Raw genomic sequence first — 27,920 nt, 5'->3', positions numbered from 1 at the left:
AACATAAGGTCCTGAGGGGACTTAACAAGGTGGATGCAGAGAGGATATTAGCCCATGTGGGATAGTCTCGAACTAGGGAAGACGGTTTAAAAAGTAAGGAATCTCCCACTAAGACCAAGATCAGAACAATTTTTTCTAGTTCAGCAGGGCCTGAATCTTTGGAACTTTCTTCTCCAGAAAGCAATGGATGCAAGGTTATTGAATATTTTTAAGGCAGAGGTAGATAGATTATTGACGAACAAAGGAGTCAAAGGTTATCGAGGCTCGGCAGAATGTGGAGTTGAGGCCACAATCAGATCTGCCGGAAAATTATTGAATGGCGGAGCAGGCTCAAGGGGCCAATCGGCCCACACCTGTTCCTAACTCACATGCTTGTATGGTAACAAAAACAGACATCTGAATGGTGTCAAATTAATGGTTGTAATAAACCTGTGTATGCTCTCAAAAAATAATTGTTTTTTTACTATGTTTTGCGTCGCTGCCTGTCCCGAACTGCCCTCCATTTCAGAGGGTAAGTTAATAGTCAACCACATTGCTGCGGATCTGGAGTCACATGTCAGCCAAACCAGGGAAGAACAGCAGATTTCCTTCTCTAAGTAACATTAGTAAACCAGATGGGTTTTTACGACAATCAACTGTAGTTTCATGGTCATCATTAAACTTTAATTCCAGATTTCTTTTTTTATTGAATTCAGGTTTTCGCCATCAGCCATGATAGGTTTTGAACCCGGGTCCCAAGATCATTACCCTGGGTCTCTGGATTACTAATCCAGTGACAATATCACTGCCTCTCCTAAAACATCTGTACAACAGGTAAGTGTATGAATTTCAGGCAGCACGGTGGCACAGTGGTTAGCACTGCCACCTCACGGCACCGAGGTCCCAGGTTCGATCCCGACTCTGTGTCACTGTCCATGTGGAGTTTGCACATTCTCCCCGTGTTTGTGTGGGTTTCACCCCCACAACCCAAAGATGTGCAGGCTAGGTGGATTGGCCATGCTAAATTGCCTCTTAATTGGAAAAAATGAATTGGGTACGCTAAATTTATAAAGAAATAAAAATAAAATAATTTTACGAGCCAGGTGGGTAGGGTCAAGGCGGTTTTATTGAGTTGGGACAGCTTTCCATTATTGTTGGCACGCCAGGTGCAGGCGGTTAAGATGAATACTTTGGCGCATTTTTTATTTCAGTGCCTGCCAGTCTTTTTGCTGAAAATGTTTTTTATGGGGGTCGAGCGGTTGGTTTTGTCTTTTGTGTGGGCAGGTAAGGTGGCAAGAATTAGGAGCCATGATGTGGAGATGCCGGCGTTGGACTGGGGTGAGCACAGTAAGAAGTCTTACAACACCAGGTTAAAGTCCAACAGGTTTGTTTCAAACACGAGCTTTCGGAGCACGGCTCCTTCTTCAGGTGAATTAGGAGGACAGTGCTTCAGAGAGGGAGACAGTCGGGAGGCCTGGCCCTTCCAAACCTGATTATTGGGGTTGGGGGGTTTGTGTTGTTTTTCCTTTGCTATGTTGTGTGTTTAAAATGTTAAAATATCAAAAGCTTGAATAAAAATATATATTTTTTAAATCTCTGAAACAGGCCCTCAACTGTACCATTGTGTTCATAGTGCCCTCCTTGTACCTCAGTCACAGGTAGGGCAGAGAGCGATAAACTATTGCCGCAGGTTGGGATATCTTGGTCTGAGGGCATAGTCTAAAAACCAGTTCCAGACCTTTTAGGAGTGAAATTAGGAAACCCTTCTCCAGCACAACAGCTAGTAGAAGCTGGGAACTCCTTTCTGCAAATGGCAATTAATGCTAGATTAATTGTGAACTTACAACAGAGATTGTTAACCAAATGTGTTATGATACATAGAGCAAAGGCCCGTGAAGTTGAGTTACAGATCAGCCACAATGTCACTGAATGGCTGAACAAGCTTCAGCAGTTGAATGACCCTGTCAAAGTTTATTTTGTCTAATCACCTGAATGACTGACTGCCAACAGTTAATGCAGAGAGGGAGGGGAGGATAGGCATGGGCAGATAGTCACCGAGAGATCAGGTGGCTTTGAGTTACTTTAGACCTGTAACAAACGTCAGCATTGCTATATCACTTGTCAGTAAAAATTTGTAATCTTTTTTTTACACCAAAATTAAAAACTGGAGTATTCAAACAAATTCTCCAAATGTACAGTTATGTTTCTCTGCCAATCAAATACATTTTGGCGGCGATAACCACATCCTAAGTATGGCAAGTATGATCAGAATGAAGAGTTACATTAGCCCACATACGATAGTGTAAAATTTTCAGTGTTAAATGTGTCTATTGCAGAATACTGGTACAGGTGCAAACACAGTCTAAAAGTTGATGCATGCAGTTAAGATACAGAGTAAACAAGAACTGGTAATTGATAGATGATATGTTGATGCCTTACACTCAAAAAATATATTGCCCCACTTCAGTTACTAAATAATTTAAACAATTTTAGCAGAAGTATTTAGCTTTAAATAGAAATGCACATATGCTTAGCACTGCTGCCTCACGCTGCTGATGACCCGGGTTCGACCTTGGGTCACTGCCCGTGTGGAGTTTGCACATTCTCCCCGTGTCTGCGTGGGTCTCACCCCCACAACCCAAAGATGTGCAGGGTAGGTGATTGGCCCCGCTAAATTGCCCTTTATCTGCATGGTAGCACAGTGATTAGCACTTAAAAGCATTTAACAAGGTAGCCTCAACTGCTTCACTGAACAGGAAATTCCACAGATTAACAATCCTTTGGGTGAAGAAGTTCCTCCTCACCAAAATCTGCTCCCCCTTATTTTGAGGGTATGCCCCCTAGGTCTAGTTCCACCCACCAGTGGAAACAAACTCCTTGCTTCTATATTATATATTCCCTTCATAATGGGCGGCATGGATAGCACTGTTGCTTCACAGCACCATGGTCCCAGATCCGATTCCCGGCTTGGGAGTGCGGAGTCTGCTCGTTCTCTCTGTGTCTGCGTGAGTTTCCTCCGGGTGCTCCGGTTTCCTCCCACAAGTCCCGAAAAGACGTGCTGTTAGGTAATTTGGACATTCTGAATTCTCCCTCAAGAGTACCCGAACAGGCACCGGAATGTGAGGAGTGGAGGCTTTTCACAGTAACTTCATTGCAGCGTTAATGTAAGCCTACTTGTGACAATAAAGATTTTTTAAAAAAATAATAATAATTGGGTATTCTAATCTTATTAGAAAAAAAAAGAAATACACATGCTTTGCTTTGACTAAAGTTAAAATCCTGACTTGTGGAGCCATCTCCTTCCAGAATCACATGCCCAATTTCATGCCAATTTTATGCATGAGGTAACTTGTTTTAACTGGAATTTTCATTTACAGTAATTTAATAAAAATGAAGATCACATGAACCAAGTGCAGGAAATCACATTCATATTACAGTCTGGGCTCACAGCTAAACCATTAGTGCTCATTTATGAATAAGGATCATGCAGCTCCTGTTAAAACAAGGCCCCGAGAACGTAAATTACAAGAACAAATGTCTCAGGGTTGATGCCCACGTGGCCATACTCGATTCCAATAAAGTCCCTATAGTCAACATTAGTAAGGATAATGTGCTCAGCTAGTAGTCAATGGACTGCATTGAACAGTTCTTAAACGTTCTGGCAATAGCCCTATGACTAAGACATTACGATTATTCACAAATCAATACTGTGGAAAATCCACTTTCCTGTATGTGAAGTGGCAGTTTAATTTACTCGGCAGTTTTGCTTCAGTAAAACATCTTTCGAGAAGCAATTGCCAGAAACTATTTTTCAAACATATTGTTTACATATCACAGCTTAGCCACAGTTTTTGTCCCAGTTTAAAAATATAGAGGTGCTGCCTGCTCCAACATTGAAAAAACGATACTTGAAATGTCTAAAAAGATTAATAATTTGTCCCAAATGACAGAACCAACCTAGCAGCATTAAGATAAATATTTACAGAACAAAATAATTGAAGTATAACACTCAAAGACACCATAAGATTTCTCCCAACCATGTATTTACTAAAAATTTTACATGAAGTAGAGCATTTAATTTCAAAAATGCACTGAAAATTCCAATTTCATCCTATCTTTCAGTTTTAAATTATAGTCCTAGCGGGATGTTAAACTGCAATGTAGGTTTTCAATGTTAAATCTTACCTAATGCTAGTTGTACCTAACAAAATCAGCAAGAGTGTCAAGAAAAGTTATTGCTGGCCTACATGCCGTGGCCACCGGATGTCACTGTGGAGCAGTCTATGGTTCTGTGTCTTAGGTGGTGTCAGCTTGGCAGTTCACACAAGTACAGGTAAATAAAAAAGATAAAGATTTAATTTTAAATCCTTTTTAAACTTTCAGAATTAACATTCTATTATTACTTTCTCATTTTCAGCTCCAGTTAAAGTATTAATAGGTCTCTGGGATTTCCTACCTTCCGAGTTCCCTCGGGACTGCCTCTGATGCAGCCACCATAGCTGATACTGTAACATGTTTCTCTTCCTTCTCAATCAACTGCTCCCGAGCCACCGGCTGGCGCTCGTCAACCCCAGTGTGCTGCGTGACCACGCAGAGACTGTATTCTTACTTCAGAGTCAGAAGGTTGAGGGTTCAAGTCTCATTCCAGTACTGAGGGAGTGCCACACGGTTGGAGGTTCTGTCTTTGCCTATGGTCATACTAGTCTGATCTCGGAAGCTAAGCACACTCGGACCTGGTGGGTACTTGGGATGGGAGCCTGTCTGGGAATATCGGGTGCAGTAGGATTTTGCTCCCAGCAAAGGCAGCTCACAGCAACCACTCTCTACACAATCGATAGACAGGCAGGTAACGGTGGTCTGGATGGGCAGCATAGTGGTTAGCGCTGCTGCCAATGGCGCTGAAGACCTGGTTTCGAACCCTCCCCTGGGTCACTGTCCATGTGGAGTTTGCACATTCTTCCCGTGTCTGTGTTGTTTCACTCCCAGAAACCAAAAAGATGAGGTTAGGTGGATTGGCCAGGCTAAATCACCCCTCAATTGGAAAAAAACAATTGGGTACTCTAAATTTATTTTTTTTAAACTGTGGTATCTGGATAACCTGGACCCAAGACCAGAAGCCTTTTCATTTTCATGTTGAAATAATGGAGATGCTGAAGGGACTCCACGTCCTCCATCGTCCTTCGCCCATACATTCCTCCTCTCCACTAACTCCTCCTCCTATGTCACCCATCCTTTTACCCCTTTATCACCCAATCCTCCTCGCTCTAAATTATTTACACCACACCCTCTAACCCTGCTATACCACAGGAGGGGGGAGGTTAAATTGAGAAACCAAAGTTCCATATTGAAAGCATTTCCAAAAGTTCATTAACGGACATGCTGACAAGTGATTGTTGGGTTAGAGGTGGGAGAAGGACCATCTATTGGACGTCAGATTTTTCTGGTGTTCTATCCCAACAAATCTTTAAGGAGCGGGCCTGATAGGGGAAGAACATATGAGACTTGTGACCAATTTGAGCTAATGGGGGGAACAAAAGGAAAATCACTGAGGAGAAAGTGAGTACAGAAACTATGCTTCTGGTAACACAGGAGATATGGGAATTCCATTTGAAAAAAATGAATGGATTAAATTTAAATAGTTCGAGAACAAAAATTGGAGGCAACAAAGGTGGCTGACTGGAGTTGTGGGAATTGTATTTGAGCTGAGAGCTAAGGAGGCCAAAATGGTGATAAAGAAGGATCGTGGTTGGCACCATCAAAAGGCAGTAGCTGATGGGTATGAGAACTGGGCCTTGATTGAAGGATTGAAAATGTTTAGATTTTCAATGGCCCCAAAGGTTTCTGGTAAGTGAAGATATGGTGATTCATCTATTATACTGAGGGAGAATGAAAACTGTGCAGGCTCCAACAGTTCCTGTTTATTTTCTTTGTTCCCATTTCTTTTGCTATTTTATTACTTTGGTCCATGGACCCATAATCAGAATATGCCTTTCAGCAGAAGACTGAAGTTTGAACAGCCTGCTTGACCACACTGTATTCCCTGGTTTTGTTTTTAAGCCAGACTCCTTGGCACCGAGTGGAACTTGGACGGAGTCGAATCGACTGGTTAGCTGGCAACCGTTGGGTTGGCCAGGGACAGTATTCTGACTGACAACAAATTAGTGATCTGTTCCTGCGTGATGCTTTGAGCGTTTAGATCTTGGAAAAAGAAGAATCTCCCTCGCTCTCTCTCTCTCCGCCCTACTTGCTAGGAGCCGGTTTAGCTCGCTTGGCTAGACAGCTGTTTCTTGACGCAGAATAAAGCCAGCAGCGCGAGTTCAATTCCGGTACCGGCTGAGGTTATTCACGAAGGCCTGACTTCTCAACCTTGCCCCTCGCCTGAGGTGTGATGATCCTTGGGTCAAATCAACACCAGTCAGCTCTCCCCCTCAAAGGGGAAAGAAGCCTATGGTCACCTGGGACTATGACAACCTTACCTACTTGCTGAAGTGAAAGAACTGCTCGATTGTTCTGAAAGCAGTGAGTGGCTGGCTGTGAACCTGGAATGATGTTGAGTCTGCAGAGAAGGTAGACAGCCTTGCCAGGGAAAACCATCTCAAAAACGAAAGCTGAACTTCAGAAAATAATTAACCAGATGTCATCCCACTACATCAAAGATGTTTATCCTTTTATTTTTATTAATATTTTCTTTCCCTTTCTACCACCCTTTGCCCTCTATGTTGTTTGTCTGCGTGTGCATATAGAAAATGGGGGTAGTTAGGAACAGGGAGGGGCTTGAGAAAGGGGTATTAGATAGTCAGTTACATTTTCTGTCCATTTAATTATAATACTGTACATAATAAATGGTTACTCGTGTTAAATTTACAAACCTGGCAACTGCAGTTTATTCGAATCAACCAAGGACCTCGGGTATTTTAAACAAAATCTTACTTTGTGTTGTGACTTGGGGTCAAGTGGAGCTGGAATTGACCACACACTAACCCAGGGTGTGATTAAACCAACACAAACGTAACATAGAACATACAGTGCAGAAGGAGGCCATTAGGCCCATCGAGTCTGCACCGACCCACTTAAGCGCTCACTTCCACCCTATCCTCCTAACCGTTTTTGGTCACAAAGGGCAATTAATCATGGCCAATCCACCTAACCTTCGCGTCTTTGAACTGTGGGAGGAAACTGGAACACCCGGAGGAAACCCACGCAGGCATGGGAGAACGAGCAGACTCCGCACAGACAGTGACCCAGTGAGGAATCGAACCTGGGACCCTGGCGCTGTGAGGTCACAGTGCTAGCCACTTGTGCTACCGTGCTGCCCATAACTGTGTCTGTTTCTGGAAAAAACATTGATTTACCCTACCTGTGAATGGGTGGATCATTCCTGGTTTCACATCAGCAGTATCATTATGCTGCAACTGAAGTGAGACATCGCTGACTGCATTAACCAATTCATCAAAGAAATCCGCGATCTCTTCGCAGTTATGGAGTAAAACATAACGATCCTGACGATTCATAAAGTAGGAATCACTCAGATTTGCTCTAGAGAGTTAAAAAAAAATTATTTGTATGAAGGTCTGAAGATTGCAATGCAATTTCGGGCCCATATAGGTCAGAACCTTTAGTACACTGTAACATCAGCATCACTTTGCAGAACATTGGACACATCTCACCATCTCATAGAATCATAGATCATCGATCATAGAATTTACAGTGCAGAAGGAGGCCATTCAGCCCATCGAGTCTGCACCATCCCTTACGAAGAGCACCCTACTCAAGCCCATGTATCTACCCTATCCCCGTAACACAGTAACCCCCACTTGACCTTTTTGGACATTAAGGGCAATTTAGCATGGCCAATCCACCAAGCCCACACATCTTTGGACTGTGGGAGGAAACGGGAGCACCCGGAGGAAACCCAAGCAGACACGGGGAGAAAGTACAGACTCCACACAGACAGTGACCCAGCCAGGAATCAAACATGGGGCCCTGGAGCTGTGAAGCAACTGTGGTAACCACTATGCTACCGTGCTGCCCACCTCCACGCTCCCCGACGAATTTACTGTCAGTGCCCATTACCCACAATGGCCATTAATTCATTGGGCAGGATTTTGTGGTAGAAATAACAGTAAGGTTACCAGTGCTCATAGTCATTAAAGAGGAAATCAGACAACAACGTCCGGCACCTAAACTGTCTACCTTTCACCTCTCCTTCTCCCCACGACCCATTTTAAAACCTATGTTTCTGACCAAGCTTTCAGTCACCACTCCTAACAACTCCCTCTTTCGTTCACTGTCAATGCGTTCACTGCCGAAATGCACCAGTAAAAGGCACTGGGGCATTTTGCTATTAAGGTAAATACAAGCCTCTGATCTTTCCAAGAAGTTGTTCCAGCCCTTAACTGATAGGTAGCACACTATGCACAGACTACTTACACTTCACAAATAATCAGCCTAATAAATCACAAAACCAGTAAGAAATTAATGGTCATTGTCATAATTGAAACAAAAGTAATCAAAGTTTACATTAAGCACCCTATTCACAACACATATATAGTGGAGTCAGGAAGAGTTTACAGTAAAAATAAATTGGGAAACATGTCCCAATTCAACCCCTGGTTTGCGTAGCCTGTGTCCCAACGTGGAGCGGAGGGATACTATTATAATATTTAAATCAGGCTTTCACAATGCAATTGAATGAGAGAGACAAGAGCAGCTGGTTGGTTGCAGGTATCAAGTGGTTTCTGACAGCACTGCTCGTGAGCAAAAAGAAACTGAATTTCTTCCTTCAAACAAACCATTTGCTAGTCATGGCCTCACCTCACTGCTGATACCCCCACCCCTGCCACTACCCTTGGTCCTGGGCCTCCTGGCTCCCATTTTTCTGACCAACACCCCACAACTCCAATCCACCTACAACCTGTCTCCTCTCCCTACCACCATTCCCACCAGCACCCCCTTAACTATGGCCGTGTACTTTTACCGTTAATTTTCCTGGACTGCGGCTGCCCAGCCTCTCAAACTGGGCGGTTGCCGGGCAGGAAACAGAATTTTGAAAATTATAGAACGCTTGCCACTCAGCTCTCCACATCTCCCAAGATTTCCCAACTTACTCGCCTTGCTATCGGGTTCCCACCCACCCCCACTGTAAATATCAGAGTCAATATTATTTACAAAATGCAACTTCTTTCATACTCACCCACTAATGATGACATTGTTATCGAAGAGGTAGACTTTGATGTGCTGCAGCCCAATTGTCTCATTGAACCGCTCTGGAAGTAGGAATTTAAGAATACCCCTGAGATCTGGAGTGTGGTATAATGCAACACGCACTTGATTTGGAAACTTCTTCAGCAGTGGAATCAGCATAGTTCGAGAATTCTTCTTGCCTAGATAAGAGTAGCAACATACAATTAGAACAAGGAGGATGATCAACACACAGTTAAAACACCCCTGTAAAAATGTTAAATGGGGTGGGGTGGGGGGGGATTTAATGAACCCCAAATAAAAATCTTCCACTTTGGAGAAGGCTTTGGAGTTAAAACCACAAGACATAGGAGAAGTAGACCATTTGGCCCATCTAGTCTGCTCTGCCAATCAAAAATATAACTGATCTGACATGATAATCCTCAACTCCACTTTCCCACCTTATTCCTCGATTCCCTTACTAATTAAAAATCTGTCGGGGCAGCGCGGTGGCGCAGTGGGTTAGCCCTGCTGCCTCACGGTGCCAAGGTCCCAGGTTGAATCCCGGCTCTGGGTCACTGTCCGTGTGGAGTTTGCACATTCTCCCCGTGTTTGCGTGGGTTTCGCCCCCACAACCCAAAAGATGTGCAGGGTAGGTGGGATTGGCCACACTAAACTGCCCCTTAATTGGAAAAAATGAATTGAGTACTCCAAATTTAAAAAACAAAATCTGTCTATTTCAGCCTTCAAAATACTTCACGACCCAGCTTCTACATCTCTCTCTGGTAAAGAATTCCACAGATTTACTACCCTTAACTGAAGAAATTTCTCCTCCTCTCTCTTACTCTGAGATTATGCCCTCTGGTCCTAGGCTCTCCCACAAGGGAAACAACCTCTCTGGATCTGCCCTGACGAGCCCCCCGAGAATTCTACGAGCGAGATCTTCCAATTGTTCACGCTGGCGGGATCTTCCAGTCCTGATGACGGCACACCCTCGGCCACAGGTTTCCCGGGAGTATGGGGTGGATTCAATGGGAAATTCCATTGACAGTGCCAGAACCAGACAATCCCAGCACCTGCCAATGGAGGACTGCCTCCTACCGCTGAGAAACACACCCCGGGGGGGGGGGGGGGGCCTGAGAATCTCATCCTATATTTCTCAATATGGCTGCCTCTCATTCTTCCAAACTCCTATAAGTACAGGCCCAAAGTACTCTCCTCATATCAAAATCCCTCCATACATAGGATCAACCTAGTGAACCTTCTCTGGACTGCCTCCAGTGCCTGTGTATCTTTCCTTAAATACTCCATTCCCTTTGAAATAAAGGCCAACATTTAATTTGCCTCGTCAATTACCCACTGAACTTGCATGCCAGCTTTTTGTGATTTATACACGAGCCCCCCCCTCCCCCAAGCTGCAGCTTTCTGTAGTCTTTCTCCATTTATATAATGTACAGCTTCTTTAATCATCCAACCAATATTATATTCCACCTACAAAGTTTTTACCCACTCATCTATATCTACGCTGTAGACTCTTGCGTCATCCTCACCACTTGCCTTCCCACCTACTTTTGTATTATCCGCAAACCTGGCAATAGTCCAAGCCATTTATATCGTTAATAATTGTGGCCCCAGCACAGATCCCTGTGGCACTCCACTAGTTACAGGTTGCCATCCTGAAAATGCCCCTCTTACCCCAACTCTGTATAACTCTAATAGTTAGCCAATCCTCTATCCATGCTAGATTTTGGAATTGTGCTTTACAAGCCTCGACTGTATATTGTCCATTATTCAACGTTCGATACTACACACGATTAGCAACTGAAAATACGACAAAGCATGCTCTCAGCTTCTACTTATATCAACTGTGTTTAGATCCAATTACAATCAGGGGAAGAGAAAAGGAAGCAATCATCATTTTTTCTCGTTCCTTTGCGAGGAAAGGCCTGAATTCTGTTTCCAGTTTGATTAGCATTTTCTTACAAGTTAAAAAGAACTTGGATCCGCTGATACCATTTTAAAAATGTAACACAACAGGAACCTTCTAGTATATTTGTTCACACAGAACTCAGCACAAGCCTAATCGACATCGGTAAAAGTAAACCACACTTAACTTTGCTTCACCAATAGACACTATTGGTAAAAACTTGCACCGTCTCTTCAAATTACTATTCACAATATCTAATACTCTGTCCAGCTTTGTTTATTAGGATGAAATGTACATTAAATGAGAGAAAGTTAGTGCAGTGCATAGAATGTACAACTGCCTTTATTAATCACCAACCAAAACTTAATATTATTCATAAAGGTTTAAAAAAAATCAACCTACAACTTCAATATTGTTATATCACATTTAAGGAATATCTACTTTATAAAGGTAACTATTGTTACCTTCTACACACCTCTAGAACCTCTAATGCAATCGAGCAGAACAGAAACTCTAAGATCAGATATCACAGGCTCCTCCTGTGATTTTTGCAGCGTTTCTTCTATGCAATCTACCTGATAAAATCAAGGAGACAAACCACATATTTTGTTAGTTGAAACTGAAATATCATTTCATTAGCACTAAAAATACTTTAAGATTTCATTTTCTACATTTCAAACATTAAACATAATTTTTTATTGTTGCTTTAACAGTGGGAAGAGACATCATCGGTACAGAATTTGCATAAATCATTCAAAAATCAGAACAACTTTACCAAGTCCGGACAGAATATTTTCTTACAATGTTAGGCTTACTCCATCTGGATTGTATGTGCATTTCATTACAAATCAAATTCCATCTATGTCAATTATACAGGCAAGGAACAGAATAACCATATCAGAAGGTGGCATGCTGCACAGTGCTTAGCACTGAGACTACGGCGCTGAGGACCCGGGATCGAATCCCGGCCCTGGGTCACTGTCCGTGTGGAATTTTCACATTCTCCCCATGTCTGCGTGGGTTTCACCCCCACATCCCAAAGATGTGCAGGTTAGGTGGATTAGCCACGCTAAATTGCCCCTTAATTGGGGAAAAAATAATTGGGTACACTAAATTTTAAAAAAGATTAACCACATCAAGAAAATGTTCCACAATTACACTGAAATGCAAGATTTTATAAGATTGATATGCTTTGCGATTGTGTTTCTAATTCAGGGTAAAATGGAGCAAAGGGATACATGTGATCTATTCTGAATTCTACCTGACAATAGGTCCGGATAACATGTTTGCTAGAGATTAAAAGGTCATCCAGGTTGTTTTACTGGGAAAGGGGCAAGTTGTTCACGTTTGTTTGTAGTCAATGGCGAAAGCAGCTGTGCTGACATTGGACAGACTGCTCATCTCCAAATCCTAAGGAGGCATTAAGGTCAGTTAGTAAACTGCTACACTTTATACTGGCTATTTAATTCCAAGATTGAGTTTTTTGTTTTCTTTTTTATAAATTTAGAGTACCCAATTATTTTTTTTCCAATTAAGAGGCAATTTAGCGTGCACATCTTTGGGTTTGGGGGTGAAACCCACGTGGACATGGGGAGAATATATAAACTCCAGAGTGACCCAGGGCCGGGATTCGAACCAGTGTCCTCAGTGCAGTAGGCAGCAATGCTAACCACTGTGCCACCATGCTGCCCTTATTCCAAGATTAAGTTAAGGGTCTGAAAGATGACAGACAGTCTCTATAGTTTACTGTGTAGGAATATGAGTGAGAGATTGCACTTGAATTGAAAAGTTCACATTCACGAGAATTAAAAATGCAACTGGAAGATTTGCCGAGCTAAAGCTACTGAGAGAACCTTCATAAAACCCTCACTGTGAAAGTCAGTTCATGGGGTTAAACATTATCAGGTTGGGAAAGGAAAATAATGGAGACCAAAAAAAATCACTTTGGATTGTCCAGGAAAAATGAATGTCTACTTATGGAACAGTGTAAATTAGAACATTGAAGTGGGATTTATGATTCGAATCAGCAGTTCAAAGTATAAATAACTGAAGTATAAAATGTACAAACAAAGTAGGGACCTCTGACTGCACTCAGTAACTTGCAATCAGCTACAATTACTTGTATTCTAGTGACCTTAAAGGGACAGACCAGTTCAGCAGAAGTTGAAAACAGCTACTGACATTTTTCAAACTCAACCATTGCATTCATAGAAATGTTGTCCAATTTTTTTCCAAGTAAGCACACAGGTTTGAGCTACCTCTGTCAAAAATGAAGCCTAGACAAAGATTTGTGGGCCAAACTAGGTAACTGCCAAAAAATCTCAAGGATCCTATTCTGCAGACAGCAGTATGTTTAACCAGCCTGCTCAGGATCACATCTTGCAATGATAATGAATTTCCATGTCACTGCATCAGCCTCCACGTGTAGTTCCAACGGAATATTCCGTGTGCAAACATGTTAGGCACACCACAATGCTGTATACTCCGTGCACCTGCAACTAGAATACGGTGCCTTGCCCAAATCATTTGAGGGCTCTATTATACAGCTGTACCTGCTATGTACTATAATTAACATATTCCTCTTAATTCCCATAAAAACACACAAAATAAAATACCATTCAATAATTAACCTCTGCAGTCCTCCAGTACGTTACCCACCAGCTCCTGTTCCAACGGTCCTGTCCCAAGGTATAAAGAAGCCATAACTATTCTCTTCTTAGCCATTTTGATGTGTTCCTATTCACAGATCAAAATAAAACATTAAGTGAATTGCTCATGCAGGGAGCCAGTACAGACATGATGATCTGAATACCTCTTTGTACGCTGCAATAATTCTGTGATTCTGCAATTCAGTTAACAATTATGCAAATTTATACGGGCGATACTGCTATTCAGCATTAAAATAAGTAAAAGGAATAATGAGAAGTTGAAAGCCCAATCCCCATTAGTGGTTTTTCAAACTTTGGTTCCCAGGACCTACTTTTGTCAACCGGCTGACCTTCATGACACACACCACAGCTTACCTTTCATGAAAAAGGGGAGCCTGCTTGGTCCTCACGATCTCACTTCAATCAGATTGACAGGGGAGAGGGCAATGCGCATATCAGCTGCTATAATTCAGCCAGTTCCTTTGTGCCATCTTCATCTTTGTGAGAACGGAAAATCCAACCTCGTACATGCAGGTTGTCGTGAAGGGCAATAGCAACAGAATGCTTGTTTTTCTGATCACTGGATACACCTGGGAGATGCTCCTCCAGAATCCACACAGCCTCATGGACTTTTGGCATGTTTTCAATGTGACGTTACGGATCAAGTACAGCCGCTTAGTCTTTTCATTTGGAGTCAGCTGTAAGTTAATAAGTGACTCTGGGGTCCCAAACTCAAAAGGAATTTTTTCACCCACCACATCTCTTTCAAAATATGAAACTTCTATTCTCATTTGCCTGTACCATATAACACAGGCAAGCTTTGCATCCTTATTTGAATTGGCACAATTGGCCAAAACCATAACTCAACAAATCATCTTGATAGTGCTTTGTTTCAGAGTTAAGTTTCTTCTTTGTAGGTTGTTCACCAGCAGCCCTGTAGCTCTGTACAGAGTTATACGAGCACTGCCCTGTCCTGCTGTGGATTCTCTTGAGCAGCTCTCTCCAGCAGATTCTGATGTGAGATCCTGCCAGCATGTACACTGCCTATGTGTGTCTCTGGCCGTCTCTTCCTTGTAACAAAATGATCCATCTTCACAATCCTCTTGCCTTGCTTGCTAGCAACTAGAAAATGAAAGTAGCTCTCCATGATTTGGCACCAAAAGCACAGATGTACAGTGAGTTTGGCATCAAGTGTACATGCAAGGCTTGTGACCTACTCACTGCTGCCACTTAAGGTCAGAAGATTGCACATAGCCTCATTTCATTCTCATTTAAAAGCTGGTAGTGGCTGCCATTCTCAATTTAAATGCCAGTAATGGCCATTGGGTGCTTCACCCGCAAATTGGGACAACGGCGAGAACAGACTGATTGCTCCGTGACCCCATTGCAACACCCAGCCGCGACCCACCCACAGGTCACAACCCGCAATTTGAAAAGCCCTTGTGTCGTCTGTACTCTGGTCTCACTGATCCATGCTATCTGTTCATACATGTGAAAGTGACAATTTATTATAATCCTTGTTTTGATTACAATTATTACATTGAAGCAAGCAGGATTTTCTTTAACGTAAGCTCACGAATGTAAGCAATAATCATCATTTATTGTTAATGTTTTATCACGGTAAATTTATAAGCATACAACTTTTAAATTAAATTTCCTTCTCCATTTGATCTTTTAGATTTAGTACAGCCAAGAATTAAAGGTGTTTATTAGAAAGCTCTGAACCAATTTCTCCACCAAAAGTAATGAATTTACACTTTTCTTTTTGCAATGTCACTTTTATGCTCATGAATCTACATATGAAAATTTTCCACTTTTTTTAAAAGCCAATGTTGGATACAACACGAGTTGGACAGAGAGTAAAACTCCTTATTACTCCCCAGCTTGAACTCCCACTTCAGCCTCAGAAACATATTTCTGACATAACATTTATATTACTCACACCTGTCCCCTTTCTTCTTCTGGGCAAGGTCAAAGTCAGTATTGAAATTTAGGCTGCTTCGCACAGTGTACAAACACTCGGCACCAAATTGGCTGAGAGTGAGCAAAACCATTTCCCTAGAGGCAGCTGCTGCTATAGGAGGAAACTCAATTCCCTAGTCAACGCAGAATGAAACCTGTCCATTTGTTACCATTGCTTCATTGCAGTACAAAAAAGTGCACATATTAAAGCACAAATGCTATTTGCAGTCCATATTACTTTAATTATTCATCTTGGGACTTGGACATTACTGATGAGGCTCCATAAGATGGTAGTGGACCTTCTTCTTTATCAGCTGCAGTGTTGCTACAGCCACCACTGCAGTGCACAGCAAACTATGTTGAAATGGAACTGGAGTTACATATAGACCAGATCAGGTACAGACCGCAAATATCCTCCAAATGTGATTCAACCAGTTGGGTTTTTTATAAGAATGACAGCTTCATAGTCTTAATTCATATTCTCAAACGACCATGGTAGGACACATAATCCAGACCTCAAGACTAACGGCTACTCTATCGCACTGAGGAGTCAACTGTTAAAAACTATCACATAGAGCTTTAAAAAAATAATCTCTTTACTCACCAATGTAAAGGGAAACGACTGATCAAACTTAGAAACAGAAAGAAACTGGACACTGTTGCATCCTCTGATCATGAATAAGAAGGAACAAGTACCTTGGCAAAATCTCAACCAGAATTAACACTCTAACAACTGAGAACCGCCATATTTTGTGCAGGAGCCATGGTATGCATGCATGTGAAATGGTAATGCATATGTAAAATCATGCTTGTGGAAGAGCATATACAAAAGACAATTCCAGCATCGACCAAATTTAGAAGGCGTCTTATATACAAGATCTTGTTCGCCTGCTCGGGATATAATCAAATCCAGTTTGAACATTTAAATTAACTCACCTTCATTGCACCATAGAATTCTGAGGGGGAATTCAGGATCTTCACCTGACTGCCTGAAATTCCAAACGTTGGAACAAGTTCCCCAATCCACTGGAATCGCTGAATGCTGTGTGCAGAACCACAGCAAGGAGGAGACGGCAGGTCTGCCTGTGGTTTGGTTTCACACAGTAATGGAGCCAACAGCAGGTATGAAGATCTAGCCACAAAAAGTTCCTTGTTAAAAAATAGCAGCAGGTTGGTTGTGAGACTGAGAATTCACATGGAGAACAGTTGCTACATGTTGATCAAGTTCTCGATAATCACAACACGATGATAAGTTATTCTGTTGATCAAGTTAACTTTTATCTCGATAATCACGATAAAAAGTTATTCTGTTGATCAAGTTAACTTTTATCTCGATAATCACAGCATGATAAAAAGTTATTCAATTGATGGAAATCAGTGACTATCATTTATCAGAACACCCTAATAATTAATGGAGATTCAATTTCCAATTCTGTGTTGCTCATGGCATTTTTCAAAACGTCAGCTTCTTTCAATGCAAGCTATATGTTTTAAATGCACGATGGCTCAGCAAGAGGGACCATTCTGGTGGGAATATTGGACATATAAGAGATATGGGTCACAGAGGATCTCAAATTTGACTCTTTATCCATCCATTTCAATTAAGACAGCTTGGAAAATTAAAAACAAGATAAGATTTCCACACTTCAGCTCCCATACATGTCTTGTGACGATTTACAATAGTGTTCAATTACAGATTCCAACCAATAAACTGAACAGACTGTCAATTTCTAAAGGAGATTCTCCTGCACAGTCAAGGTATACAGAAAGGTATTGCATGTGCTCAATTCAATCTTTGTTAGTAATACATACTATTCAAGAAACTACTGTTATGATCTTTGTTGAGACCAATAACTTTTTTAAAAATAAATTTGCCAGTGGCTGATGGAAATTACTAAAGGACAAGTTTTAATGTTTTAAAACTTTTACTGTACTAAACAATTAAAATCAACATGGACCAAAGATTATTTAACAGACAAGTAATGTACAAAACCAAGGAAAAGGTACTTTTGCATCAACAACAATTGCCTTATCACCCCCTCTGCTGTGCATTGTACCTCTGGCAAATGGTTAGCATTACAAGAATATATCTAAAGTTACCCCCAACTTTCCAATAGCCTCGATTCTCCCTGCCTGCGAGGTTGAAAGAGCCTGTGACCTTCCAAAATCATCCCACTCAGCCGGAGTCTTCCAGAAACAGCTTCCAGCAACAAGACCCACTTCACTGATATCTTGTTCATTAAAGCTGCAACGGTCCAGTTGTTTCTGTTCTTTTGAAGTCTTACGAGCACCCTACTTGGTTGTGAACACCAAAACAGTTCACCATGCTCTCACAGCAGTAGCTTTGTAGCTTCTCCACAACGCAGTAATCTGCCTTGTCTCCTTCAATGTGTTTCACAAAGCACATGCCCCTTTACTGAGTTTTTGTAGAAGCTGTGGAAATTATTTGATATTTCAATAGGTTTCTGTTTGAGTTTCTCTCCCATGGCCACCAGATTACATGGGCCTGTATCCAAGCTGAAGTGCTTAGTACGACCATTATTCCCCTTTCCAGTATGTTCTGTTTCACCTCAAGTTAAATAAGACATTTTAAAACACAACTGTATTGAAGTTCAATGTTTGTAACAAGAGGAATAGGTCAGCAATTACTGTTTATTTATCTTAGAAGAGACAGAAATTTACAATCAATTGCCAATCTACAAATAGAAATTATTTCAATGGGCTGTTATATACTTACAGCTATGAGAATCTCTGCCTTAAAGGGATACAGCTACACTTAGCAAGAGAGTAATACATGGGTTTTGCATCGTGTAACACTCCTATCATTAAAAAAGCAATGCAGCTGTGTATAATATCTGAAAAGGTTTGTGAATAAAATGACTCAAACATCATACATATATTTTCAAACTATTTTCTAAATCTCAAAAATTAATACTTTATGGAAACAAAAACATGTCATCTAAATTTTAACTGTGACATTTGTGTAACATTTAACATGTAAAACACGCATAGGAACAGCAGTAAGCCATTCAGCCCCAAGAGCCACTCCCTTTTCCAACAGCACCATGGATGTACTGACACTACATGGATTATGACGGTTCAAGAAAATGGCTCACCACCTTCCAAAGGGCGATTGGGAATGAGCAATAAATGCTGGCGTTACCAACACAACCTACATCCCATGAATGAATAAAGGAAAATCATGGCTGCTGTGTACCTCAACTTAATTTATCTACCTTCGCTCCATATCTCTTGAGACACATGCTTAAAAGTAATCAATGGATCGGCCTTGAAAACTCCAACTGCCCCAGAATCTACAACCTGGGTCAATTGGAACGTTCAAGGTTGAATATAAGTGGAATACAATTTATATCTAACACATCTAATTCATTTTGTCAGATATCAAATCAGCCGAAGTGATTTACAGACCCTACAATGTACTTTCATATCACTTCTGGTTTATGCCATATATTAACAAAATAGAAATGATAAAAGTTAGGAATGGATATTCAATTGTAAAACAAAAGGACATCAACACACTGCCTGTGGAGTGACTATTGTGATTTCACTGTTAAACATGTACCTCAAATATAAACATAAAGATAGTGGTACAAATAGGACGTTTATGAGATTATGTCTTGGGGCTGTGTCGTTAAATTTATAGGGGGTCATATCACCTGGTTCAAAGTTTGCCTGACAACAGATCTGGGTGATGTGGCTGTTAAAGATTAAAAGGAGGCCAAGATTATTTTGCTGCAAAGATTTGTGCCAGATGATCACATCTGGAAATAATGACAGCAGTATCTACGCTCAGGAAGGTTAACTGGGAGTCTCCAATGTTCCCAGAAAATGTTGAGATTCCAGAATAGGATAGCGTTGAGATCTAAAAGACAACTAATCAGCATTTCTACCTGGATGTAAAGTACGTCAATGACATTGCCATGGAGATGCGTTGCAGAGGATGCCATTTTCAAATCAGGATACAGGCTTTCCTAAATATTCGCTGAATATCACAGGCAAAGTTTGTGTGACAGGATCCGGGGACAGAGCAACGAGAGGCCAAAATGGGGCGGAGAATCGCCAGGGGCCGGCGTGAATCCCGCTCCGACGCCGGCTGCCGAATTCTCCGGTGCTGGTTGTCGGGTGGGGGTGAGGATCACGCCGTGCCAGTCGAGGGCCATTGGCAGCGGCACCCCGGCCATTCTCCGGGCCCCGATGTGCTGAGCAGCCGCCCATTTTCGGCCAGTCCCGCCAGCGTGGACATGGTCCACCCCGGCGGGACCTGGCTTGGGGGACGGCTAGCCGAATCCTCGGGGGGGGGGTCTGGCCACAGTGGCCTGATCCGCGATCGGAGCCCACCGAATTGTGGGTGGGCCTGCGCCATGGGGGCACTCTTTCCCTCCGCGCCGGCCTCTATAAGGTTCCGCCATGGCCGGCGTGGAGAGGAAACCCCCTGCGCATGCGCAGGAAACACGCCGGCGATTCTGCGCATGCGCCAACTCGCACCGGCCCACAGCGGCCCTTCGGCGTCGGCCTAGGAAGTGCGGAGGATTCCGCAACTTCTGGGCGGCCCGACGCCGGAGTGGTTCGTGCCGCTCTTGGCACCGGCGTCGGGCCGTCCCACCAATTGCAGGAGAATCCCGGCCTATATTTGTGAGGAGTTAGAACAAGGCTGGAAGATTCACCTAGTTTGCATTCAAGAGAGGATCTCCAGGAAAACTTTCACTGTGAAGCACAGTTCTGGGTTAAAAATTAACAGGTACAGAAAAGAAAAAGAATAGAAGTAAACATTCAGTGGCTAAGAACACCTTTGGGATGGTTCAAGGAGAATTAAATATCTATTTAAAGGACAGTGTAAGGTATACTTGTAAAGTCATTTTTTTGGTTGTGCTAAATGTAAAGAGGGACTGTTTTGTTCTGTAATTTAAAGTTTATGTTGCCACTGAAAATAATGTTTAGCCAAAGGTGCTTTAGTTTATTGCTAGAGTGAAGTCTTAAAATGTGAAATCTTGTCCTGTCATCCAATCAGCTACTAACTGAAAGTTTAGATTTCTTTTTAAATTTATCGGTCTCTACAAGGATCATAATACAGTCACTACACAATCCAGTAGGGAACTCAGGGAAAATGTCTTTACAAAAAATATAGTTGGTGTGCGGATCATGTTAGGGTGCAGGACAAATAGTCGCTTTTGAAGAGAAGCTAGAAGAGTTTAGTCCCCACATAATATTAACTCAGTCAACATTGCTTCACAAAATAGGGACTATATATCATTTAGCGTTGAACTATTTACTAGAATGGGCGGCACAGTGGTTAACACTGCTGCCTCACAGTGACAAGCCCCTGGTTCCATTCCGGCCTTGGGTGACTGTGTGTGTGTGTGTGTGTGTGTGTGTGTGTGTGTGGAGTTTGCGCTTTCTCCCCGTGTCTGCGTGGGTTTCCTCCAGTTGGTCCGGTTTCCTCCCACAGTCCAAAAGATGTGGTTAGGTGGATTGGAATAATAAAATTGCCCCTTATGATACAGAGATGTGCAGGTTAGGTGGGGTTATGGCATTACGGGGATAAGGCAGAGGAGTGGGGGAGGGTTCTCTTTCAGAGGTCAGTGCAGACTCGATGGGCTGAATGGCCTCCTTCTGCCCTGTAGGGATTCTATGGACACATACTTTCTGTTCTATGGCCTGCACATGCATGTTTGGAAATTTTGGCCAGCACCTTTGGGAGTCAGTCCCCCCCCCCCCCCCTTGCTTATCATGAAGTCCCGGAACTATTTCAGCTAGTCCCTGCACCAACCAACCTCTGCCACTAGATGGAAACCGGGGTACTCAAAACAAGGCAATTGGTGTGCCAAATTGTCATACATTGGGGGTGGTTTGTTCAGTTGGTGGACATCTGGTCATGATGCGAACAGTGCGGGTTCAATTCTTGAACCGGCTGAGGTTATTCGTGAAAGCCCCACCTTCTCAACCGTGCCCCTCAGCTGAGGTGAGGTGACGCTCAGGTTAAATCACCACCAATGAGCTGTCTCTCAAAGGAGAGAGCAGCCTTTGGGACTGTGATTACATTTGCATTTCTTTAAATTTGTATTCTATTTTTTGTATATTTAAAATGTATTTTCGTTTAAAGGCTATTTCATTTATGAATGTAGGCAACTGGGTGGCACAGTGGCTAGCACTGTTGTTTCACGGCACCGAGGACCCGGGTTCGATCCCGGCTCCGGGTCACAGTCCGTGTGGAGTCTGCACATTCTCCCCATATCTGCATATTTGGGTCTCAACCCAAAGATGCACAGGGTAGGTGGATTGGCCATGCTAAATTGCCCCTTAACTGGAAAAAAGAGAATTGGGTGTTTTAAACATTTTTTTTTAAAAAGAAAAAAATGAACGTAGGCAATTAAGAATGTACAGCATTTCAACTTGTAACTTTTTGAATTTTTCTGATGAGAAATGTCCTAAAGTGCCAAGCTACTGTACTTCAACCAGTTATTTCAACCAGGAATCCACAGTACTGCACATATACAGTACAGTATTTCAACTTTTACATTGTTTTTTTCTGGGTGAGAAATGTCCAAAAGAACTGAACTTCGGATTTAACTTTGATTGCAAAGGAAGATATGATTCTTGTCTTGAGGAACGGTTATTAACGACGGACTGGGTTTGTTTCTACTGGTGTTCAAAAGAGCAAGAGGTGACTTGATTGAAGTTTATAAAAGCCTGAATGATCTTGACAAGGTGGACATGGAATGGATGCTTTGTCTTGTGATGAGTCCTGAACTAGGAAGCACTATTTTAAAATTAGGGGTTGTCCTTTTAGGACAGAGATGAAGAGAATTATTTTTTCTGAGGGTTGTGCAACTTGGGTTGTGGAGGTCAGGATTATTCAATATTTTTAAGGTGGAGGTAGATAGGTTATTGTTATTTAAGGGGATGGGAACATAGAACCTGAAACACAAACATCTCAGCGATGTGGAGGTGTGAGGAGCCAAATAGCTTACCTCTGCCCCGATTTCGTACACATGTTCCTATGATTCACTTAAAGCTATTTAACTGAAAGTCACCATTTTAAGAAACACAACCACAACTTTGAGTGCTTCCTGTAAACGAGGGAGAAAGGAACAAGTGGATATTGTGCTCAGGTTGGATGAAGGTTTGGGGAGGCTGACTGAGCATAAACATGGACCAAATAGCCAGCTTCTGTAATGTATATTCCATGTAAGAGAGGGTCCAAAAAATAAAAATTTGTTGTGAAAATGTGAAAAAAATAAGCTGACATCTTCAAAACAGTTTAAAATCGCTTAAATAGGAATAATCTACTAAATTGTCCAGTCGGCCAAAACAATTTAAAATCAATACTTTAATCTTAATATTAAATAAAAACGGGTCTTTAAAAAATGTGAGCAAAATGAGTGAATTCCCAACACATTTTCTAGGTATCCAATTGCAAGATTTTTCCCAGTTTCGAGACACGTTGCTGTCGAATTGTGTAAATGTGGAATTCCCTCAGTGATTTTGGGAGATTATTAATACAAGTGCCGGTCCCGGCGGGGGGGCTGGGAGCTGAGTGTCTGTTGTGAAAGGCTTGAAGCCGAATTGCAGCCTCGGTTTCCAGTAACTGACAATAATAATGTCAATGCTGCTGGTTTCACATCAGTCACCGGCCCTCGGAACCTGACTCCTCACACACAGTCAGCCTGCTAAAACTCACCTCCGCTCCCTCCTCCGCAATCCCACTTTCAGCCTCGTCAAACCGGCAGCGAACGGCTTTAGTACCGAGGCCAGCAGCCTGTGCACCTCCATGGGAGCCGCCATTACTGCCGAGTGAGGGATCCTGGGAGAGAGCTGCAGGAGGTCAGCCTGCAGGCTTCACACAACACAGCAAACTGCACAGGGCAAACTGCAGCTTCACACAACACAGCAAACTGCACAGGGCAAACTGCAGCTTCACACAACACAGCAAACTGCACAGGGCAAACTGCAGCCTTACACACTGCAAACTGCACAGGGCAAACTGCAGCCTAACACACAGCAAACTGCACAGGGCAAACTGCACAGGGCAAACTGCACAGGGCAAACTGCAAACTGCACAGGGCAAACTGCACAGGGCAAACTGCAAACTGCACAGGGAAAACTGCAGCCTAACACACTGCAAACTGCACAGGGCAAACTGCAGCCTAACACACTGCAAACTGCACAGGGCAAACTGCACAGGGCAAACTGCACAGGGCAAACTGCAAACTGCACAGGGCAAACTGCACAGGGCAAACTGCAAACTGCACAGGGCAAACTGCACAGGGCAAACTGCAAACTGCACAGGGAAAACTGCAGCCTAACACACTGCAAACTGCACAGGGCAAACTGCAGCCTAACACACAGCAAACTGCACAGGGCAAACTGCACAGGGCAAACTGCAAACTGCACAGGGCAAACTGCACAGGGCAAACTGCAAACTGCACAGGGAAAACTGCAGCCTAACACACTGCAAACTGCACAGGGCAAACTGCAGCTTCGCAAAACACTGCAAACTGCACAGGGCAAACTGCATCCTAATACACTGCAAACTGCACAGGGCAAACTGCACAGTATACGATACACTGCAGCCTAACACACAGCAAACTGCACAGGGCAAACTGCAGCCTTACACACAGCAAACTGCAGTCTAATATACTGCAAACTGCACAGGGCAAACTGCAGTCTAATACACTGCAAACTGCACAGGGAAAACTGCAGTCTAATAGACTGCAAATTGCACAGGACAAACTGCAGTCTAATACACTGCAAACTGCACAGGGAAAACTGCAGTCTAATACACTGTAAACTGCACAGGGAAAACTGCAGTCTAATACACTGCAAACTGCACAGTATACTATACACTGCAAACTGTAGCCTAATACAGTACACTGCACAGGGCAAACTGCAGTCTAACGCACAGCAAACTGCACAAGGCAAACTGCAGCCTATTGCACTGCACAGGGCAAACTGTAGTCTAATACACTGCAAACTGCACAGTATACCATACACTGCAAACTGCAGCCTAAGAAACTGCACAGGGCAAACTTAAGTCTAATACACTGCAAACTGCATAGGGCAAACTGCAGTCTAATACACTGCAAACTGCAGAGGGCAAACTGTAGTATAATTCACTGCAAACTGCACAGGGAAAACTGCAGCTTCGCAAAACACAGCAAACTGCACAAGACAAACTGCATCCTAATACACTGCAAACTGCACAGGGCAAACTGTACAGTATACGATACACTGCAAACTGCAGCCTAATAAACTGCACAGGACCAACTTAAGTCTAATACACTGCAAACTGCATAGGGCAAACTGCAGTCTAATACACTGCAAACTGCACAGGGCAAACTGCAGTCTAATACACTGCAACTGCACAGTATACGATACACTGCAAACTGCAGCCTAATAAACTGCACAAGGCAAACTGCAGTCTAATACACTGCACAATGCAAACTGTACAATAGACTATTGTGATGAATGGTATCAGTAGCTGCTGTAACGGTACCTTACCTTTAATGCATTGGCCCTTTAAGACCGGGCTTGGAACCCTGGGGGGTTCCTCTGGCTCCGCCCCCAGGAAACGGTATATAAGATGAGGCTCACTTGGCAGCATGTGATGAGCACACTTCTCGGCTGCTGTTCAGTTCTCAGGTGATTAAAGTCTTTGAATTACCTATCTTCTCTCCTGTGTCATAATTGAGGGTATCTCAACTATACACTAATATACTGCAAACTGCACAGGGCAAACTTCAGTCTAATACACTGCAAACTGTACAGTATATGATACACTGCAAACTGCAGCCTAATAAACTGCACAGGACCAACTTAAGTCTAATACACAGCAAACTGCACAGGGCAAACTGCAGTCTAATACACTGCAAACTACACAGGGCAAACTGCAATCTAATACACTGCAAACTGCACAGGGCAAACTGCAGTCTAACACACTGCAAACTGCACAGGGAAAACTGCAGTCTAATACACTGCAACTGCACAGTATACGATACACTGCAGCCTAATAAACTGCACAAGGCAAACTGCAGTCTAATACACTGCAAACTGCACAGGGCAAACTGCAGTCTAATACACTGCAAACTGCACAGGGCAAACTGCAGTCTAATACACTGCAAACTGCACAGGGCAAACTGCAGTCTAATACGCTGCAAACTGCACAGTATACCATACACTGAAAACTGCAGCCTAATAAACTGCACAGGGCAAACTTAAGTCTAATACACTGCAAACTGCAGAGGGCAAACTGCAGTCTAATACACTGCACGAAAGACTGCACAATGCAAACTGTACAATAGACTATTGTGATGAATGGTATCAGTAGCTGCTGTAACGGTACCTTACCTTTAATGCATTGGCCCTTTAAGACCGGGCTTGGAACCCTGGGGGACTCCGCCTCTGGCTCCGCTCCAGGAAACGGTATATAAGATGAGGCTCACTCGGCAGCATGTGATGAGCACACTTCTCGGCTGCTGTTCAGTTCTCAGATGATTAAAGTCTTTGAATTACCTATCTTCTCTCCTGTGTCGTAATTGAGGGTATCTCAACTATACACTCCAAACTGCACAGTACAAACTGCACAATATACTATTAATTGCAAACGGCAGTCTAATACAATGCAAACTGCAGAATAGACCAAACACTGCAAACTGTACAATAGACTATATAATGCAAAATGTACAATAGAATATACACTGCAATAGCCTATCTCATTACCATGCAAAATACTAAACAGAAACCAGTTTCTTACGAGGAACCTCTAGGGTAATTAGGGATGGGCAAAAAATGCAGCCTTTGCCAAAAACATTCACCCATGAAAGAAAGGAGAGACAGAAAAAACTATTGCTGAGCGTCCCAGATTGCTCCGTAATTCTCCTGGTAGAAACTATAAATAAATACAGGAGCTGAGTTTGCAACAGCTCTCCTCCCCATCATTTTCATTGGAAGAACACAAAGAATCCTTTGGAGAAATTTGGGTAAAGGTTGGTTATGGGCCTTTTTCATGTACATGACAAAATGTGCCATGGGCCCAAGGCTCATCTTAAATTGGATCTCAGATTTCATTTAAGTATTTTATGAAAGCTGCCGTATTCACCATGTGTCCATAGGTACCTCCCCATTTTTATGGGTCAATATCAGGCCTCCTGCCTCAACAGAAGGGGGCCTCAAATTAATCCAATAGGGAATGGGAAAAGGACAACAGGAGTAGGGTGATTGTGGGCTGGAAAAGATCCTTAAGAGTTCCGTGAACTAGAAGCAGCCTTCCTGCTTAGGCTGGCTTCACATCAATCTATTAAGAAATGCTACTCTCCTTTATGATGTAGATGTATGCTAGACCACATCCACAATAGGAACTTCTGTCACATCATAGAGTCAAACATATTTCGAGCATAATCATGTGAAACTGGCACGTTTTCCTTTTATTTTCCATATAGACCGAGTTCTACCTATTCTTTCTAAAGATGACAAAGGCATGCATTTGGTTTCAATGTCATGAGGTATGAGGTAAAGTTGGCGGCAAGCAATATTGTGAAAGTAAGTGGTCTTTATGATGGGTAGGATATGAATTATACAGTTCAGCTCTGGGTAGAAATGAACATCCAGTCCATGTGTAACCTCAATAAGAGGCAATTGACAAGGGTCCAGGGTTCAGTGACACCGTGCAAAAATGATCTATTTGCTCTTCTCAATGTTCACTGAAAGAATTCTGCTATCTCCATGATATAACGTCAGCCTCGAGACTTTCATGATGGTTGGAAGATTGCTGAAGAATCAGATCTGGAAGTCATCAGCATACAAGAGATTATTCTGGGATGACTGTGATTTCATTGAAGATTAGCATGAAGTTATGTATGGGAGGGGAGGGGGCAGTGGAATAAGAACATAAGAACTAGGAGCAGAAGTAGGCCATCTGGCTCCTTAAACTTGCTCTGCCATTCAATAAGATCATGGCTGATCTTTTCGTGGACTCGGCTTCACTTACCAACCGGTCACCCTTAATTCTTTACAGTTCAAAAATCTATTTATCTTCCCCTTAAAAACATTCAACAAGGTGGCCTCAACTGCTTCACTGGGCAGGGGATTCCACAGATTTACAACCCTTGGGATGAAGAAGTTCCTCCTCAACTCTGTCCTAAATCTGCTCCCTCTTATTTTGAGGCTATACCCCCTAATTCTAGTTTCACCCGTCAGTGGAAACCACC

General features: G+C 42.7%; 1 protein-coding gene across 3 annotated transcripts in view; it reads right to left on the bottom strand.

Moving 5' to 3' along the window:
• The window catches only part of LOC119953683 (CDP-diacylglycerol--glycerol-3-phosphate 3-phosphatidyltransferase, mitochondrial), a 76,013-nt gene extending 52,479 nt beyond the window's left edge, over positions 1-23,534 (bottom strand). For all 3 annotated transcript variants that reach the window (XR_005458075.1, XM_038778210.1, XM_038778212.1), the window contains exons 1-6: positions 23,396-23,534; positions 16,633-16,828; positions 13,745-13,822; positions 11,562-11,661; positions 9,173-9,362; positions 7,337-7,515 (exon numbers count right to left, since the gene is read on the bottom strand). Coding sequence is in view for 2 of the 3 variants with exons in the window: in XM_038778210.1 (XP_038634138.1) it covers positions 7,337-7,515; positions 9,173-9,362; positions 11,562-11,661; positions 13,745-13,822; positions 16,633-16,828; positions 23,396-23,499 (847 nt within the window). In the remaining variant the exon portion in view is untranslated. The remainder of the gene's footprint in view (positions 1-7,336; positions 7,516-9,172; positions 9,363-11,561; positions 11,662-13,744; positions 13,823-16,632; positions 16,829-23,395) is intronic.
• Between the last annotated feature and the right edge of the window lie 4,386 nt (positions 23,535-27,920).

Source organism: Scyliorhinus canicula, chromosome 18, assembly GCF_902713615.1.
Source record: "Scyliorhinus canicula chromosome 18, sScyCan1.1, whole genome shotgun sequence".
Taxonomy (NCBI): domain Eukaryota; kingdom Metazoa; phylum Chordata; class Chondrichthyes; order Carcharhiniformes; family Scyliorhinidae; genus Scyliorhinus; species Scyliorhinus canicula.
The sequence above is the reverse complement of the archived record's forward strand: the minus strand, read 5'-3'. Positions and strand labels throughout refer to the sequence as shown.